The sequence below is a fragment of the Vanellus vanellus genome (genome assembly GCF_965231255.1).
Source record: "Vanellus vanellus genome assembly, chromosome: 14".
NCBI classification, from domain to species: Eukaryota; Metazoa; Chordata; class Aves; order Charadriiformes; family Charadriidae; genus Vanellus; species Vanellus vanellus.
In genome coordinates, this window is record NC_138919.1 from 1,329,535 (window position 1) to 1,348,826 (window position 19,292).

At 54.7% G+C, this 19,292-nt stretch overlaps 1 protein-coding gene across 1 annotated transcript in view; it reads right to left on the reverse strand.

The window, feature by feature from the left end:
- The window catches only part of RAB40C (RAB40C, member RAS oncogene family), a gene marked incomplete at its 5' end in the record, with an annotated part of 35,700 nt that extends 28,141 nt beyond the window's left edge, over positions 1 to 7,559 (reverse strand). Inside the window, one exon of the mRNA XM_082490795.1 lies at positions 7,406 to 7,559. Within this exon, the coding sequence (XP_082346921.1) occupies positions 7,406 to 7,559 (154 nt within the window). The remainder of the gene's footprint in view (positions 1 to 7,405) is intronic.
- Positions 7,560 to 19,292: the final 11,733 nt, after the last annotated feature.

A 19,292-nucleotide genomic window follows, 5' to 3' on the forward strand; every position in this document is an offset into this window, starting at 1 on the left:
CAGCACTGCACAGCACATACAGGACAATAATCACTTGAGGGGTTATATTTACAGGAGAACAGGTGTCAAAGTTTTAAAACGATACAATATTGTCTACTTTCCCAATGGGCTGATGGAAACGAGACAAAGGAGAGGTAGAAAAGAGGAAGAAAATCTAAAAAGCTATGTAAAAACGCTCTCAGCAAATATCAGCTCAGAGATTGTTTCTGTAGGGCTTCTATTTCAACCTTACTATGACTACAACTTTTGCAGAAACAGACAGACCTCTTCGATGGGGGGGGGGGGGGGCCCTAACCCTGAGCCACGATGCTCTGTGCCCCCAGCGAAATATCCCTTTCAGGCGAGTCCCAACTCATGGCAAAGCGTTTCGCAAAACGGAGCCGAAGCTTTTCACATCGGAGCTTCCTTCCTCCTCCTCTGCCTGCAATCAAATAGAAACCACTATGACATAATGCTTCTGTATCACTGCTCGTTTCACACCGAGCCGGGGCTGCCAGAGGAAGGTGAGGGGCAAAGGGAAAGAAAATGGGATTTTAAAAAGCGAGGCTGTAAAACCTCAGCTCCGAAGCCTAAACTCATAGCAGAGCTATTTGCAAGGGAAAGATGCTCTGCTCTTCCGAGAGAGGGAGGCAACCGGAGGAAAACATGCCAGGGAACAGCTGGAAACAAAAGCTGAAGGAGACGGGGCGGAGGAGGAGGAGACATTTTCCATGGGCTTTCCTATGCGGCTCATGCACTGAAACAACTGAACAAAAAAAAAAAAAAAAAAAAAAGAACCAAAACCCCTCACACCAACAGAAGTGGACAATGCCATCACGGGATCTGGATAGAGCAAAAGCTTTTAACAAATAAATAAAAAAAAAAAATAATACAGAGAAACTTGTAATCCCAGTTATTAGAAGAACATTCCGCCCATTTCAGATATATACCTCTCAGTTCACATCACCTTTGCGCACTTGAGGCTCAGAAGCGTATTAACAGCCATGTAAAAGCAAAGCTTTTAGACAGGGGATTACAGATGGCGAGAACTGCCCTGTGCAACCGAGAACTTTGCAGAATAACTTCCCAGCTTGAGAAAAACCCAACAAAAATGCAGCCCTCCCGAAACAGCCCTCCCGAAACAGCCCTCCCGAAACAGCCCTCCCGAAACAGCCCTCCCGAAACAGCCCTCCCGAAACAGCCCTCCCGAAACAGCCCTCCCGAAACAGCCCTCCCGAAACAGCCCTCCCGAAACAGCCCTCCCACGGCACTGTGCAGCCTTGATCCTGACTTGAGAGAGAGCTGAAGATATCAAAACCTGCCAGGCACTCAGTTTGGGGGTTGTTTTTTGTTTTGATGGGGTTTTTTTTTGTTTGTTTGCTTTGTTTTGGGGTTGGTTTAGTTTTAAGTTTAAGCCACAGCTTGTTAGTCCCACATCAAGGGGAGACGGAGGTTCAACACTGTACATTTGGAAATGTTTTTCACACAAAGGATAAGTAGTAAAGGATGGAGAAACACGCTGGAGTTGTTTCTCGGCCAAAGCCTGCTCTGATGAGATCAGTTTTGCGTCCCCGATGACAGGGAAGCGAACATCCCTGAAGGACACACTGATGCAAGTGCTGGCAGACACGAGGAATTGCTGCAACAACCACTTGCCACTCTGCAAGCCACTGAAGGAGATTTCTAGCAGCACGACCGGCACGGTCCAACTGAAGCATTCCCCGCAGATCAGTTCTGCGGCCGCCACAAGGATGTGAGGGCAAAGCTGCACTTAGAACGTTTTGCCTCAATCCCCCTCACATTGGAACGCTAAAACCTCAAAATAAAACATCATTCCAATCAATACAGTCATGCCAGAAAACAAACAGCAGTTTTCACTGGCGTGCAGCGTCTGAAACAGCAGGCCAACCCAGCCGGACGGCTCGTGTCTACCACCAACAGGGACAACGCTGCTCCAGCAGACAGCGGGAACGTGGCCAGGCAAGGAGAAGGAGGAGGAGGCAGCAGCAGGATCGATTTTTCCCTCCCCGCTGATGCCAGAGAGCCCCGACACACTGCCGCAGCCGAGCGCTCATCCTGGCATTGCTATCTCAAGCCTGTGCTCAACATCTGTAGCTCTCGTGTGCATACGCCCAGAAGGTGCCACCGCATTGGTGCCGTCCCCACCTGAGGTTTTACTGCACCCAGGTACACCCAGCAACCGTTTCTTGCATGCTCACGGAGGGAAGGTTAGATGCTGTGAGGTATTGACAGAGGTGCTGTCCTTACAGAAGCTGCAGAAGTTTCAAGCAGAACCGCTTGGTCGCACGCTTCGTTAAGACTTGGGAAAAGTGACCAGTGATGGCAAACTCCGCAGCTGTGTGGTAGGACCTCCAGCCAAACACGGCAGCAAACACACAGGCCACAGATGAGAGGCAAGAGACCACCTCGCTGGGCAGCCCTGGAAACCCAACAGGCAAGGAGCATCGAGAAGCATCCCCTCGCACGCCCTCCGTGGCAGCGAGGAGGATGAGACAAGGCGTCCCCTTTCCTCCACCCCTGCGTACGCTGGTTATGGTACAGGTTACCTCCCGGTTGGCAAGTAACTAACTTGAAGACCGCTACGAAGCAAAGCGGAGCAGTTTTACAGGTGATGTTTCTGGACGCATGCTGGTGACCGAGGGGAGTAATTGCTGTAAGGAAAGACTTGAAAGGGACAGCTTAGGGACCTCCAAATTTAGACAGCCGCACAAAAACAACCAGAGGGAAAAGACAGCTGAAGAAGTGGGTCACTCAAATAAACAACCTGGTAATTAAACAGCAGTGGTGAGGTCCCCAGGCAAACAGCACCGGCTGGGAGGGTCCTGCCCACCTCCAAGGGCTGAGCAGTGTCTTCAGCCGCCCTTCGTTAATGGTCAGTCTTCCCTCCCGGCCAGGAAAAGGGCACGGAGCTACACCACCCCAGACCTTGCTCCTTGCCCAGGCACCATGCCACGGTGGGCTCACCGGCCCTGCCCAAAAGCTGAATTCCTTCCACTTCTGCTACAGGCAAAGAGCTCTTGGGAAAGATCCAGTTTTCATCTGACGCATAAAACCTGTCGGTAGCTATTGCAACTGAGCACTTAAGTTTCCTTTTTCCTAAAATTTCCTTGGGTCTTTGGATAGCAGTGGGGTAACAGAGCACCCAAGGATGGTGCTCGAATAAAGGCACTACGCCCCAGCTAAGGGATGGGGTGGAAACAAGTCACTGCATTAGGGCTGGTCACAGCACCATCCCCGCAGCTGGGCAATGCTTTCAGTTTAGCTTTCACGTGCTCTTTGAAAGGAGATCAGAGTGCAGACATAAGGCTTCCCCCTCATCGCTTTCTTCCTACAAGCTGAGGACAGGGAAAAAAATAAAAATAAAAATCCATCCCCCTTCCACTCAAAGCCATCTGCTCAGAAACACGCTCTACTCTTTCCCTAATGCGCGTTTCTCCTTTCCTATGGGAACAGCAGCAGGTGAGGGGGAAGGCTCTGCCGCAGAAAAAGCCCTCCATCACGTGAGGACGGAGAGCATCACATTCACGTCTGCGTGGCGAGACCTGCCCCTGGTCCCATTTCTGGTGCACGTGGGGCACCGTCTCATACAGCAGCAATGGCACCGGTGCCGGCCAAGCGCTCCCCTGCAAGGAGTCCTCCCCTGACTCACCCGGTGCTGATGCAGCCCCAGCAGGGCTGGCGTCTCAAGCAAGCCAACAAACCAGCTAGGCGAGATCATTTCAGCACAAGCACACGAACAACGAGATATTCGAGAGTGGATGTGTGACACAGTAGTGACAAAGCCGTGGGTCCTTCAGGTGAGGAACAGCCTTGTTTTCCTTTCGCAGGACACATAACACCGCCCCTACATTCACACGCAGCTCCACCACATCTTGTTGTCCAAAACCACCCAGTGACCCGAGACATTCCTGTCCTGCTTCAGCACTTGGGGAAGGATAAGGACAGATCCCAAGAGGGCGATTTAAGCACTGAAGTGACAAGTGATCAGTGTAGTTGCCTCGTATCCATGAGTAAGGCACGCAGTTAGTCTGAGTCAGCCGTAACACGGTGGCTCACAGCACAGGGGCCAGAGCAGCGCTGCCCTGTACCTCGGGAGAAGGAGTGAGCGCTGAGAGGAGAGGGCATTCGGGGGAAAAGCAAGATTTTCAGTTCCTGAGTGAGGTCCTCCAGGTGTTAAGAGTAGCAATGGGGCTCTGAGAACGGCACTCTGCCTCCGGCACTGCAGATCTGGGCAGTGGGGTAGGTGAAAGTCGGACAGGAAGACAACAGGGGAAGCCCATAATGTTCTCCCAAAAGCCCACATTTTCACCAAAATACTAGTAAGACGGCTTAATTTAGGGCCTTTTACAGTTGGCCAAGAGAATGCAACATGTAAGTCCAGCTCAGTTACAAACGCTTCTGGGGTAGGAGGTGACAATATCCAGCCACAGGACATAAACAGCCTGATGCTCCTGGAGACTTGGTAACTTCAGCATGAACCTACTAAGAAACACACAGGTGACAACTGCACCTCATATTCCTCCTCAAAACGCTGTTTTTATGGCGCCAGAAGTTCTGTATCCAGTGTCCTTGCAGCTCAGGTGCAGCAATGGTCAGGGGCATCACTCATGCCTCTTACTGCAAAGGCCAACAGCATCCAGGGAATAACGACCTCTGCTTATATGGACCAGATTAACTTCTAACAGGGATTTAAATAAAGGACATTGCTAAGGTCTTGCTATACACAACAGGAACCATGGTGCCTAATTTAAGATGTGCCCGATTTAGTATGAGGTGCCAAGCTACAAGGCTGTGTTGAGAAGCGATTCTTCTGCTCAGGGATCCTGAACAAGGACGGACAGAAGCAACTACGATGCTTTAAGAAAGATGCAGCTCATACTGCATCCACGGCTTTCAGACACTGGACGCAAGCAAGCAGAGACTGTCTGCTGCTTACAGCTCGCGAGAAGAGATGCTGATAGAAACAGGGCTTGCTCATCTCTTGGTTGCCTGCTGTTCCAACACCCAGATGCCCACAGAGAGGAGATGAATTCCTCAAACCCTTTTCTAGAGGCCAGGTGTACGGCAGAAGACCAGCAGCAGAAATACAGAGCTTCATTTACAGAGTTTCACTTGTAGAGGTATACCTTCCCAGAGCTCAGAGGACAATCCATTTCACACTGCATTTCAAAAAAACAATGTCAAAACAGTTGTAATTGGCCAACAGCAAAAGCAGCAGACCCTAACGAGGCAGAGAGGGCACAACGGCTTTACTTCTCCCCACTGGAGCTCAAGATGGGAGGCCCTAATCACAAGATCAACCTAAAGCATACTCCATTTCACAGCGATAACAGCAAGTACCCTTTTCTGGATGGATCAAACAGGTAGTAGATGATCCAATACTTGTTTCAAATTGGGATGTGGGGTCTGGGAGGGGAGGAGGAGAAGGATGACGCACTTTGAAAGAAGAGATCTATGAAAAGAGCCTCTAGATAACATTCCACCCTTGCAGTTTTGGGGCAGCATCAGGCACATGTCAAAAAGGAGGCCAGGCACAAGTTGTTCCCAAAATCTAAGTGCCTTCATGTCAGGGGATGGTCTCCATCAGGGCAGAGCAAAAGCCCGCTGGCAGAGAAGCGTGCCCTGTCAGTACACACGTCCCAACCGCACCAGAGATGGAGGGAGTTTGATTGCCAAGGCTGTCAGGAACATCAGCTGTATCAAATTCACTCAGGTTTCAAAGCTACTCCATCTGATTATCCAAAAGGCACGTAGCTTCACAGAAGCACCAGAAGCAAAGACTATCAGAGCATATATTACCGGGAAAAAACAGTATGTGACCTAATTCTCTAATTAGGAATGGGTTCAATTGCCCACAGAAGATGAGGGAAGGTTCTGAAAATATTAGTTCACTGAGATTTCTTTTTCCATAGAAGAGATGGTGGTATTTTGTTGTTATAAAATAGCGGGTACAGAGACAAAGCTTTTATAGCAACAGCCAAAGTCACCATTCTTTGGGTTTTATGTATATATCAAAGAACCCACCGCACTCAGTTTGCAATCGTACTTACTCCTCCTGCATCGCCTGCTTCAATACAGCGGTCAAACCCATTTCTATCAGAAGACAATTCCAACTTTAACACTTCATTTAAAACAACAACCCCGTTACACTCTTCCTCCCTTTCTGTTTGTTCAGTAAATGCTAACCACAAGGAGCAGCTCTACATCTCCCAAGTGAGGCGGGTTCTTCAGAGACACCAACTCTCTTCAGGGAAGCTTAAAAGCGCTGAGCATCTCCTCGAAGGCAAACCGCACCAGTTCAGCCAGACACCCAAGGAGATGAATGATACCACAACCTTCTAGTTCCAGAATTTGCTGCTCTCATTTCACAAGCAGCCTGACTTCTGACTCACCACCTCCCCGTAAATCTCCGCGGAGCAGGTGCGCACTTGCATCAGCTCCTAGGAAGCTGGTAGTAGCTCCCAGGACCGAGCACAGTCAGGAGCTGAGCCACGCTGCTCCTTTACGCGCTGAATTCAGCCAGCCTCAACACCAAGCATCAAGAAGCACCCGATTCCCTCAGACTCCTGCTTACAGGCAAAACTAAGCACCACCTGCTCCAGCCCTGAGGTGGGCTGCAGCAACGATGCACGGTCTGAACCTGATCGCTTCTGTCGAGCCCTTGGGGAGGTTATTTTGCACAGAGGCTGGGGGTAGGTAGGGGGGAAAACAACAGATTGGAAACCACCCCAGGACCTGCACCCCGCCAGGCCGCGTTAGGCTTTAACTGCAGCGAGGGGATGCAGGAAATAGCACAGTGCCGCTCCTTGGCTCTTAATTACGGTCTTGTGACACTGTAGTTAATGGTCTGTCATGGGCTCCATTAGAAACCTCGATGTTTGCAGGAGGCGGACCAACCCCGGTAGCCAGCTACCGAGAGCTAGAGCAGCTCTGGCCTGGAAATCAGGCTCCTGTTCTTTTGTTACAGACCCGGCTTCCTCCGGGTGCAGCTCGGTCGGGGCGTCAGCGCCCGCGGGAAACCAGCCGGGCTCCGGCAGCGGGGTGCCGAGGTGTCCCCCATGGGGAACGATCAAGCTGGGACGGGCGCATCCAGGGATTACATCAGACACCAATGTCCCCTCCGCCGCCTCTCTGCCCAAATCCTCCCGCAGATCCTTCACGATTTTAAGGAACAAACCACGGCCTTTCCGCCGCCAGCGCAGAAACCGCGCTACACTTCCAGTTATTAAAAAAAAAACAACACCAAAAACACAACAAAACACATCCCAAAACAAAGAAAAAGGGCAAAACAAGCCCTCTACCTCCAAAGCTGAGCCCCCCACCCTCACCCCCGGGCAGTGACCCCCCGCACGGATCCCGGGATGGGGGTGCGGAGGCTCGGGGCCCCCCCTACCCCCCCCCTTACCGTTGCTGTAGGCGTAGGGGGACTCGGAGGCGCCGTCCTGCAGGCTCTCCAGGATCTCCCCCTTCCCCACGTCGCTGTCGCCCACCAGCAGGAACTTGAGGAGGTAATCGTAGCTCTTCACCGGGCTGCCCTGGGTGCCCATCCTCCCTCTCATCGGCGGGGGGGCCCGATCCGCATCCTCCGCCGGCCTGAGGTGAGGCGAGGCGGGGTGTGTTGGGGGAGGGGGGGGGGGGAGGGAGGGGAGAAGGGGAGCGGAGCGGTTTGCGGCCCCGCACCGGGGACACCCACCGCCGGGCTCACAGCCGGCCCGCCGCCTGGCCTCGCATCTTCCGCCCGGGGACGCGCTGGGGACCTGCGGCGGGAGGAGGAGGAGGAGGAGGAGGAGGAGGAGGAGGAGGAGGAGGAGGGGGGAGGAGAGCGGCCAGGCCCGGCCCCGCCGACTCCTCAGCGCCCCCCCCCGCCGCTGACAAAGCCCCCGCGCCCTCACAATGCGCCGCCGCCGCCCCGCCAGACCCCAACCCGCCCCACCGGGCCGGACTCACGGACCTCACGGCCGGGGCCGGACCGCCGCCACCGCCGGGGCCAAACCTCCGCCTGGCGCCGCCGCGCAGCGCCCGCTCGGGCCAAGGGTGAGGCGGTGGCGGGGCCCGCCCCCCTCAGCCGGGTAGCGCCGCTTCCATAGGCTCAACCACACGTCCATCAATGCCGGGCCCGCCCCCGGCGCGCCCCTGCAGGGTGGTGCCGTTGCGGACTACAGGTCCCGCCGTGCCTTGCGCGGGGGTGGCCGCGGCTGCGCGGGGCGCGCGGGAGCAGAGCATGATGGGACAGCGAGTCTTGAGGGGGGGGTCGTGGAGGGGCCCCGCGTGGGGCCGGCCGGCGGATTGGGGGCACCCAGGATTAGGGGGGGCAGCCAGGACTGGGGGGCATTCAGGGGTGGGGGGGGCATCCAGGAAGGGGGGGCGTGGGCAGCCAGGTGGGGGGTGGGCATCCATGTTGGGGGGGGGGAGGGGGGCACCCAGGTGTGGGGGGCTTCTAGGATTGGGGGGCACCCAGGATTGGGGGGCACACGGGTATGGGGGGCATCCAGGTGGGTGGGCATGCAGATTGGGGGGGTATCCATTTATGGGGGTGACCCAGGGGTGGGGTGGGGGGGTCACCCAGGTATAGGGGGGCACCCAGGTGTGGGTTATGGGGGTGTCGTGGGGGGCAGGCCCGGGGAGGGCCCCCCCGATAACCACCCCCGCTGCCCCCACGAGCCCCGGTCCCACGAGGAGCCACTGCAGGGCCTGACCCCATTCCCGATCCCGATCCTGCGGGATTCCCATGGGAAGGTGCCAGTGCCCGCCTGGGCAAGGGTCCCCCCCCTGCCGGCATCGCTGGCAAATCCCTGTGCCCAACAGAGCATCCCGGCTAATCTTTTCAAAGCCCACTAATTAGGTTCCCAGCCTGGCTGCTTCCAATTAGTCCCATTTAAAACGATTTGTGTGTGTGTGTGTGTGTCCCAATCCGGGGAATGAGGGGCCCCCAGCCCAGCGAGCGCCAGGGATGCTCATGCCGGGATGCTGCGGCTCCCCCGGCTCCTTTGGGGTATCCCCAGCGGCTGCGAGCGCTGGAGAGATCCAGAATGGAGCGTGACAGAGCCTCTTCATTAAGGCAAATTAAGATTTGGGGTCAGCCCTGTGGATGCGCGGGAGGTGGGTTGAGGTCGGCGTGTTTGGCCGGGAGTATCTGGCTGTGGGATCCCGGCTCTGCCGCAGAGTTACAGGGTGTCAGGGACCTCTTCCCACCCGCACGCGTGCCCGTGGCGGGTACCCGCCTCCCTCCTCCCTGCCCAAGGGGGTTCAGTGCCAGGGAGGGGACCCCGCCGACCCCACCTCACCCCGGCTGGTGTCATGCAGAGATGGAGGGGGAGAGGGGATGGATTGAGGGGGAAGAGGGGATGGATGGATGGTGAGAAGGGATGGGCAGATGGATGGATGGAGAGGGGTTAGATGGATGGATGGATGGAGAGGGGTTGGATGGATGGATGGAGGAGGAGAAGGGAGGGATGGATGGATGGATGGATGGAGAGGGAGTGGGGATGGATGGAGGGGAAAAAGGATGAATAGAGGGGGAAGAGGGGATGGATGGATGGATGGATGGATGGATGGATGGATGGATGGATGGAGGGGGAAGAGGGAGGGATGGCTGGAGGGGGAGGGGGGGTGGATGGAGGGTGAGAAGGGATGGGTGGATGGATGGATGGAGAGGGAGAGGGGTTGGATGGATGGATGGAGGGGGAGAAGGAAGGGATGGATGGATGGATGGATGGATGGATGGATGGATGGATGGAGGAGAGGGGGTGGATGGATGGAGGAGAAGGGGTAGAAGGATGGATGAAGGGATGGATGGATGGAGAGGGAGAGGGGATGGATGGATGGAAGGGGAGAAAGGATGGATGGAGGAGATGGGATGAATGGAGAAGAGGGGGGTGGATGGATGGACGGAGAAAGGGAGGGATGGATGGACGGAGAGGGAGAGGGGATGGATGGATGGAGGAGAGGGGAGGGATGGATGGGGGGGATGGATGGATGGAGGGGGAGAAGGAAGGGATGGATGGGTGGATGGATGGAGGAGAGGGGATGGATGGATGGAGGAGAGGGGGTGGACGGATGGAGGAGAAGGGGTAGATGGATGGATGGAGAAAGGGATGGATGGATGGAGGAGAGGGGATGGATGGATGGAGGGGGAGAAAGGATGGATGGAGGAGATGGGATGAATGGAGGAGAGGAGGGTGGATGGATGGACGGAGAGGAAGAGGGGATGGATGGATGGATGGAGGAGAGGGGATGGATGGATGGAGGAGAGGGGATGGATGACTGGATGGAGGAGAGGGGAGGGATGGATGGAGGGGGGGGATGGATGGATGGATGGAGGGGGAAGAGGGGATTGAGGGAGGGAGGGAGGGAGGGAGGGGGGAGAGGGGATGAATCACAGAATCACAGAATAGTCAGGGTTGGAAGGGACCTCTGGAGATCATCTAGTCCAACCCCCCTGCCAGAGCAGGGTCACCTACAACAGGTTGCACAGGACAGCGTCCAGGCGGGTTTTGAATGTCTCCAGAGTGGGAGATCCACAATCTCTCTGGACAGCCTGTTCCAGTGCTCCGCTACCCTCAAAGTGAAGAAGTTCCTCCTCATGTTAAGATGGAACTTCCTATGTTCAAGCTTGTGCCCATTACCCTTCGTCCTATCAATGGGCACTACTGAAAAGAGACTCCTCCCATCCCTCTGGCACCCTCCCTTTAAGTATTTGAAAGCATTAATAAGATCCCCCCTCATTCTTCTTTTCTCTAAAGAGACCCAAGTTCCTCAGCCTTTCCTCATATGAAAGATGTTCTAGTCCCCTAATCATCTTCGTAGCCCTTTGCTGGACCCTCTCCAGCAGATCCCTGTCTTTCTTGAACTGGGGAGCCCAGAACTGGACGCAGTGCTCCAGATGCGGCCTCACCAGGGCAGAGTAGAGGGGGAGGATGACCTCCCTTGACCTGCTGGCCACACTCTTTTTGATGCACCCCAGGATGCCATTGGCCCTCTTGGCCGCCAGGGCACATTGCTGGCTCATGGTCATCCTGTTGTCCACCAGGACTCCCAGGTCTCTTTCTACAGAGCTGCTCTCCAGCAGGTCAGCCCCCAACCTGTACTGCTGCATGGGGTTATTCCTCCCCAGATGTAGTACCCTACGTTTACCCTTGTTGAATTTCATTAGGTTCCTCCCTGCCCAACTCTCCAGCCTGTCCAGGTCACGCTGTATAGCAGCACAGCCTTCTGGCGTGTCAGCCACTCCTCCCAGTTTAGTGTCATCAGCAAACTCGCTGACGGTACACTCTATCCCTTCATCCAGATCATCGATGAATATATTGAACAGGACTGGACCCAGTACTGACCCTTGAGGGACACCGCTTGTTACTGACCTCCAACTAGACTGCACCACTAACCACAACCCTCTGAGCTCTATCTGTCAGCCAGTTCTCAGTCCACCCCACTGTCCACTCATCTACCCCGCACTTCCTAAGCTTGCATGTGAGGATGATGAATGTGGGGAGGGATGCTTTTTCCCCTTGACCTCACTGCCAAACTGCCCTGGAAATGGCTCCCCTGCGGCAGAGGAGGTCCCACAGGAGGGTTGGAGATGGCTGTGTCCCACCATGGGGTGGTGGGTCCCTCCCAGTACTGGTGGCAATGGGTGAGCATCACCAGGGCACTGCCAGGGAAGGTCACAAGCCTCCGCTCTGCCAGGAGCAGCTTTGTGCCATCGTGCAAAACAGTGGCACCACAGGTCCCAGGGCAAGGATGCAGCTGGGACGTGCAGGGACTGCACAGATGCTGGTGAGTGGTTCAGCTCCATCCTGGTGGGCCAGTGCAGGGTGAAAGCAGTGACAAGGGGACAGGATGGGACTCACCACCCAGCCCCACCATGCTGTAGCACTCTTATCCATCGCTTTGTTCCTCTTCCAGCTTTCAGTCTGTGGCCCCCAGCCCCGGGCATGGTGGTCCCACCTCTCTCCCTCCTGCATCCTCTCTGCTTCTTTCCCAGTTTTGAATCCCTTCTGTCTGGGTTGTGCTGGGATGACACCGGCATCCATCACATCCTTCACTGCTGCCTGCTATGGAGATGCACCTGGTAGCCCTCTGCTCCTCCTGCCTTGCCCCTCTCCATCCCCTGCCTCTTCCAGGCCCTCCTGTCTCCCCAGTTTCCACCATCCTGGGAGCCCAATCCTGCGTGAGACCTCCCAGCCCGTGTACAACTGGTGCTGCAGCTCCTCAGGGCAGGATCAGGGTCCTCGCCATGCCCACAAGCTCTGGGCACCAAGATGCCTCGTCTGAGCACCCCACGGGGTGGCAGGACCCTCTTGGGGACAAGGGACCCTCCTGTGCTCGGGCAAGCACCATCTCTGCCTCTTGGGTGCTGCACGCAGGAGGGTGACGCTCAGACCCTGCCCGGCCCAGGGAAGGCGGATGGTGGAGCCCTTCCCTCCGTGCTCCTGGGGACAGGGGGATGGATGGCAGAGCTCTGGGGTGAGGGGCTGCCCCCCGCTTCGGCGGTCCCCACCTCTCCAGGAGGAGAGAAAAGCCATTCCTCCCATTTCTGTCCATCAACCTGTCAGATCCAAAGCAGCGGGGAACAGGCAGAGGAGGAGGATGGACAGGAATCCCCTCAATTTTGTTTCTCTTTCATTAGGCTCTGGTTCCCTGTCCTGCTGCTGCTCCAGGGCCAACCCCAGAGCTCTGGTTTACGGCTCACTCAAGTGATTTCTCACCTCCTTGGTGGGACAGTGGAAACCAAACAGGAGCGCAGACCCACGGGAATCCTTATGGGAGAGGAGCAGCGTGGAGAAAGCAGTGGGGGCGTTTTGGGGGCTGATGGCAGCACGCCGCAGGAGGCAGCAGCCCCGGCGGGAGGCAGACGCAGAGGGGTGATCCCGGCAGAGGCTCGCTGCGGCGTGGGGATGTTGTCGTGGCTCTGCATCCAGTTGGGCGCTTGGCCAGCCAGGACCGATGCTGTTTCACCACTGGGCTACCGCCACACGGCACGCGGCAGCCACGAGGGAGCCTGGCTGTGAGCCTGAGTGGCCCGGGAAGCCGCTCGGTCCCCATCCACCAGCTGCCGAGGAACAGCCATCCGGGGCTCTGCCGGTGACAGCGCTCCGGTCAGGGTGGCACACCGGCTCTGCATGGCCTCAGACAACCACCTGCAACCAGTGGTGACCCGGGCCGGCTGCGGCGATGGCACCCTGCAGAAGGCAGGTGGAGTGGGTGCTGCTGGCAGGACAAGAGGCAGGAGGGTGCAAAGTGGAGAGGAAGAGGAAGGAGAAAGAGGAGGAAAAGGAAGAAAAGGGACAAGGAAGGGGGAAGGAGGGAAGGAAGGAAGGGGGAAGGAGGGAAGGGGGAAGGAGGGAAGGGGGAAGGAGGGAAGGGGGAAGGAGGGAAGGAAGGGGGAAAGAGGGAAGGAAGGAAGGAAGGGGGAAAGAGGGAAGGAAGGAAGGAAGGGGGAAAGAGGGAAGGAAGGAAGGGGGAAGGAAGTCAGGTCTCTGGCAGCCTCCTGCCCTGTCCCCGCGGCGGTGGCGGGCGCTGCTGCCGGCAGCCACACAGCATCCAGCTAAACAAGAGGGAAGAGCTCCAATTTTCTCCCAACAGCTTTATAACAGTGCAATCAAACCCCATCCAAGTTCTGATTAAAAGGTTTAACTAACAAAAAGATCCACACCTGTCAGCAGGACAAAGCTCTCCATCCCTAAACTCGCCAACACAAGCACCGGCAACACGCTGAGCCTGGTGCCAGCTGTGCACGGAGCTGCCGGCACAAGCACCACTGGCATCGCCATGGCTCCGCAGGCACCGCTGCCTGCGGACAGGGTAGGGCGAGGAGCGCCGACACAGGGCTGCGTACGCAGCCAGGGGTTGTTCCCAGCGTGGGGAAACCGGACTGCTGCGTTTTACATCAGGGCGGCCGTGGGAAAGAAGTCACCTTCGAGTGGTGTTAACGGTGACATTTTAAAAACAAACTGCGTGTGGCTACTGTGGAAGCGCTGTGCTCCCGCTTACCACTGGGTAGTTGATGTGACTGCAAAGAGAAAGTGCTTTTTAATCAGCACATCAAAACTTCCTCGTTAAACTTCACACGGAAACACACACGCTGCTAATTAAACCGCAGATGTTTCGGCACTCTTTTTTTAATACTTTATTTTAAAAAATTGAAAACATTGTAAGTAGAAGGACTGACTACAAAAGCTGAATTTCCCCAACGCCAGATGCTTAAATAATACTACGGAGGGGAGACGCGCGTGCAGCCCCCCCCCCCCGCGCCCCCAGCCAGAGCAGAGCAGGGCCATGGCTCTCCCACCGGCACTTCCCCCTGCTCCTGAGCCTCATCACCCCTCTGGAACTAAAGGGGTTGCGGTCTGTCGCCGGCAGCGTTTGTAATGGCGTGTATCCTCCTCACGTTCAGCTGGCTGAGACAAGTGGGGAATGTGAGGATTCTTGGTCTGAGGTCCAGGCCCAGATGTGGAGCAGAAGGGGACAGACTCCAGTGAGCAGAAGTTCTGCTCCCACTGCAAAATGGTGAAGCCGGATGCAAAGGTGATGGGCGCACATGATCAGTTGCCCGCACGAGGACTGGATTGCTCTGAACATGTTTATCCCGCACAGTGGTATACAGCCCAAAAGCTCCTGAATGAGCTGGTAAGCCCTGTGGCCTCACGTCACATGGACAGACCAGCTGAGATCCAGACACATCCCATAGAATGGTTTAGGTTGGAAGGGACCTTGAAGATCATCGAGTTCCCACCCCCCTGCCATAGACAAGGACACCTCCCACCAGCCCGGGTTGCCCAAGGCCCTGTCCAACCTGGCCTTGAACACCTCCAGGGATGGGGCGTCAACAACCTCTCTGGGCAACCTGTTCCAGTGCCTCACCACCCTTAAAGTAAAAAATTTCTTCCTAATATTTAATCTGAACCTGCCCTCTTCTAGTTTAAAGCCATTCCCCCTCATCCTATTACTCCAAAAGTCCCTCCCCAGCTCTCCTGGAGCCCCTTTAGGGACTGGAAGGGCACAATAAGGTCTCCCCAGAGCCTTCTCTTCTCCAGGCTGAACACCACCAACTCTCTCAGCCTGTCCTCCCAGCAGAGGTGCTCCAGCCCTCGGATCATCCTCGTGGCCCTCCTCTGGATACACTCCAACAGCTCCGTCCAGATTCACGGTGCGCTGCAGAGCCTGAGAGCACCGCACAAAGGCAGCTCCCCCATCCAAGCAGACCTGCACACTGCCAGCTTCGGAGTTTCTGCTCCACATTTCCCAGAGTTTCCACTCTGTGCTTAATGCAGGCAGTGGGTTTGGCTGGAGAGCAAGCGCTCCATCTGCTACCAGGTCCAGAAGAGCTAGCAGAGAGCCGGGCGGGCAACCCTCTTCAACTGCAGAGCACTTAGATATTCCCAAAAGGCAAAGGGACTGCTGAATAGTCCCTGAATGCGACTGCTCAGGAACAGAGACAATGTGGGACTACAAATCTTCAAATTCAAAAAGAGATTTGAGTTATGGTGTCTCCTAGTTCAGCACAAGACGAGGACAGGACAAGAGGCAGCGGGCATGAACTGGAACACAATGAATTCTGCCTGAAGATGAGGAAATACTTTTACTGTGAGGGTGACTGAGCGCTGGCACAGGTTGCCCAGGGAGGTGGCAGAGTCTCCATCCTTGGAGGTACTCCAAAGCCAACTGGAGGCAGTCCTGGGCAACCGGCTTTGGGTGGCCCTGCTCGAGAAGGGAGGTTGGACCAGATGATCCTGAGAGGCCCCTTCTGACCTCCACCCATTTGTGACTCTGTGATGGTGCGATCAGTAGGTCTAAGCACAAAGAGTACAGCACTGAGGGCTTGAGTTGAGCAAGAAGATGGTGTTGTGGCAGCGGGATCACGCAGCACGGGGCAGAAGGAAAGCAACTCATTATCTGCACGATGACAAAGCAGGAGACTTTCCTGCCTTACACTCCTGAGAGTGTAAGTGAACATACGGATTACACATACGTGCAACGCTTTTTCTGTGGGCCTGACGGTATATTCAGCAGAACAAGGCACAGTCCAGCTGCAGGATCAGGGAAAACTCCCAAAACCATAACCAGAGCCTTTGCTGCAGAGTAATTACTGAGATTTCCTTTCAGCATCGTCACGTGCTATTCTGGTTAGGAAAGGGAAGTACTTCTCCAAGGCAGAATTTCTATCTAGGATGGAGTTTTGCATGCAGTGAAGCACGTTTTCCTTCACAAAACCCGTGCCTACGTAAAGAGGCACATGGAGTGTTGTGCCAGCGCTGGGAACCATAAAGTGGAAGAAATAATAATACGGAAACGCAGTATTAAAAAAAGGTCTGCAAGATTACAGTCTTTGAAGGATGGTTGGCAAAGACCGCTTGTTGCGGGCTGTAAGAGGCGTGTGGTAGGAACCGGAGAAGATCTGACATCTTTAACTACTTCTCAATCCAAGGACTGATGTGGAGAACACGGATCTGAGGATAAATTAGAGCCATAACCTTACCCGCGGTCTCTTCCCTGAGGAAATTCCAGCGCTAGGCCAGTCTGTGCTGCTGTGGAAGATGATGCTGATCCCAACTTCTAATTAGAGAGATGACATAAGGTCAAATGTTCCCGAGCAGGATGTCTGCTAAGTTGTTGTAATGTCTCTGCGCAGAATCGGAAAAGGGTGGAGGAAGACTCTTTCACAGCAATGACTGGAAAGGAAGAGGAGAGACATGGCAAATATCCAGCAGAAGAGATTCACGGGCTCAGACACCATCACGGGCGAGGAGAGCACCGAGCATGAGAAACAGTAAGACAGCTCAGGCACCAGTTCTGCCTGACACGGGAGAACTGCACCCACAAGGGGCTGTCGTTTCCCAGCTGGGCTACTCAAGGTCCTCTGTGTCGCAGAAGATTCAGGGTTTGAGGAGGTGATTTTTCTCAGTTTGGTATTTCACCATCCCCGGAGACAGTATCAGCCTTTAATAAACAGACCCAACACTGGAACGTCTAATACATTTGGCAGGTTCCCAATAGGAAGGTCACATTTGCTGGTTTTCATGGCTCTGTGCTGTCTCTGGGGCTTTCGGGTCACTTGATCCCAAAGGACAGCCACGATTAGGACCATCGTGAGCCGTTTGGTCTCACAGAAAGATTTTTAAAAGCCAGGATATTAGGAAAGTTATTTCCACAAGACGAAAAATTAATGAAGTTTCTCGCAGCCGTTAGTAAACCAAACTACGCAGGCGTGGGAGGAAGCAGGGGCATATCATTTAGTAGCTCCAGTGGAAACATGGGAGGGAGGTAAAGTGTAAACCTGCTCTGCCGAGGGCCAGGTAAGGATGGGTCTCCATCACTCTGACTAAAGCAGAAGTGAGAAACGTTACTCAGACCATTCATCCACTAAAAGGATCACAACCCGGAGTTATTCACAGCTGGAGTGGAGAGAAACACTTGGGCATCGATATTGCAAGAGAAGAACATACCTGTGTTCGCACATGAGTTTTAAGCACTGATTATTAAAGAAGAGCAAAGATGTCTCCAGTTTCTGCAGGCAGTGATATCCCACCCAGAGCCTGCGGTGGCAGACGGCGGTGAGGGGCTTGTGCCATGCTGGCTTTCTTCAGTGACGTGCCCTTCTTCCCTGGATTGAGGGGTAGCAGTGCCCACGTAACACTGCCTGACTTCGTGTTGTCCTCAAGAAAACTGTAAGACCTTGGCAGCTCCTGTGTTTGCCTGCTAAGGACCACCCACCCACCTACAGAGCTTCATTTTCTCCTGATGAAGCTATGACCAAAGAGGCAGTGGCTCCACCACAAGAGGCTTTAGCAGCTACAGACAACCCAAACATATCTGGCCAGGGATGTCTTAAAGCAGCCTTCGTTCCTGGGGCCACAACCACTTCTCTTCTGTGACAGCTTCAAGGACATGGATGAGGCGCAGGGCTGGTGTAGGAGACTTATTCTTCCAGTGGAGATGCTGACTGAAGGCTACTAAAGCCCAGGACACGTTGCCGGGGCTCCTTGCCTTGCCTCCACTGGAATACGCAGTCAGCCCTCCAGGGAAGGACTAAGCAATGCAGCCACAACACATCTTCCTCCTCCTCCTCTTCCTCCTCCTCCTCCTCCAGCCTCAGTTCCTTGAACCGATAGAAGAAAAGGGGGCAGGATGCAGCACACCTCTCACCTGCCAGTCAATGCCGTCCCTTCGGGCATGCAAAGCAGCAGCAGGGTACGGTGATACGACACCCTTGTTTCAGCTGGGGCAAGAGGAGCTAGCAGACCTGGCAAAAGTGTACTTTTGGGTAACGATTGTATGTAAATGTCTACACAACAAAAGTACCCAGCGGGACATCAAACTCTTGCGCACGGAGACACTCTCTCCGAGACAGGGAATAGAAGACTCGCATCAGAATGAGCACACGGTCAGACCGGGACACCGAAAAGCCAAGCGCTGCTGCCCTGTGGAGGTAGCACCCAAAGCAGGAAAACTCTCCCAAAAGAAACACGTCTATAGTTTCAGGGAAAGAAGTGACTTTAAATGCCTCATATCCGAGATAACTTTAAAAGCTCCTTGACTATCCGAAAGTGTAAAAGATGAGGCACCGCATGACGAGGCTCTCACCCGGACCCTGAGAAACAGGGGGAGGTACTGACCCCATAAGGGTCAGCAACACTGACAAAACATTATTTGCTTGTGAAAAACAATATAGATGAGACCATATAGGCACAAACGTACAGCGGTCTGTGTTTGTGGGCCTCCAGCCCCGCTGTCTCTATGCTTAACACCTCCCCTGGGGCTACAGCGGGGGTGAATCCAAGCCCACCCAAAAGCAAAAGAATAAATATCCCGTGAGCCCAGACAATCCCGCTGTACAGTTTTCAGACTTGACAAGCTGATCCTTCGCCTTGGTTTTGGTGAGCTGGCTTGAAGGCTGAAGCATAAAAGGTCCAAAATAGCCTTTGGCAGGACACACCTCAGCATCGTGGCTTTGAATCACCCGAAGGCCTGTTTGAATACAGCCCTTGTGAGCATACGTGGAAGGACGTACACATCATCAAACCACTCCGGAGGTACTTCCTCGATGACACTAAACGCTGGTTCCATGAGGCACTGATGGGTTTAACCTTTTGCTTCAAAAATCATCATTAGCATATTACACAAACACAGTGTAGGGGAAGAGGAAATTTGAAAAATAATGTTTAAAAATACTTGCCTTTAAAAATTCAGCCCCTCCCATGTCACCAAACTCTAATTAAAGGGATCCAGCAGTTGCTGGCTCTGCGATACCTTTGGTCCAAAAGCATTAGGGTTCGATACGTTTTTCTGACCGAGTC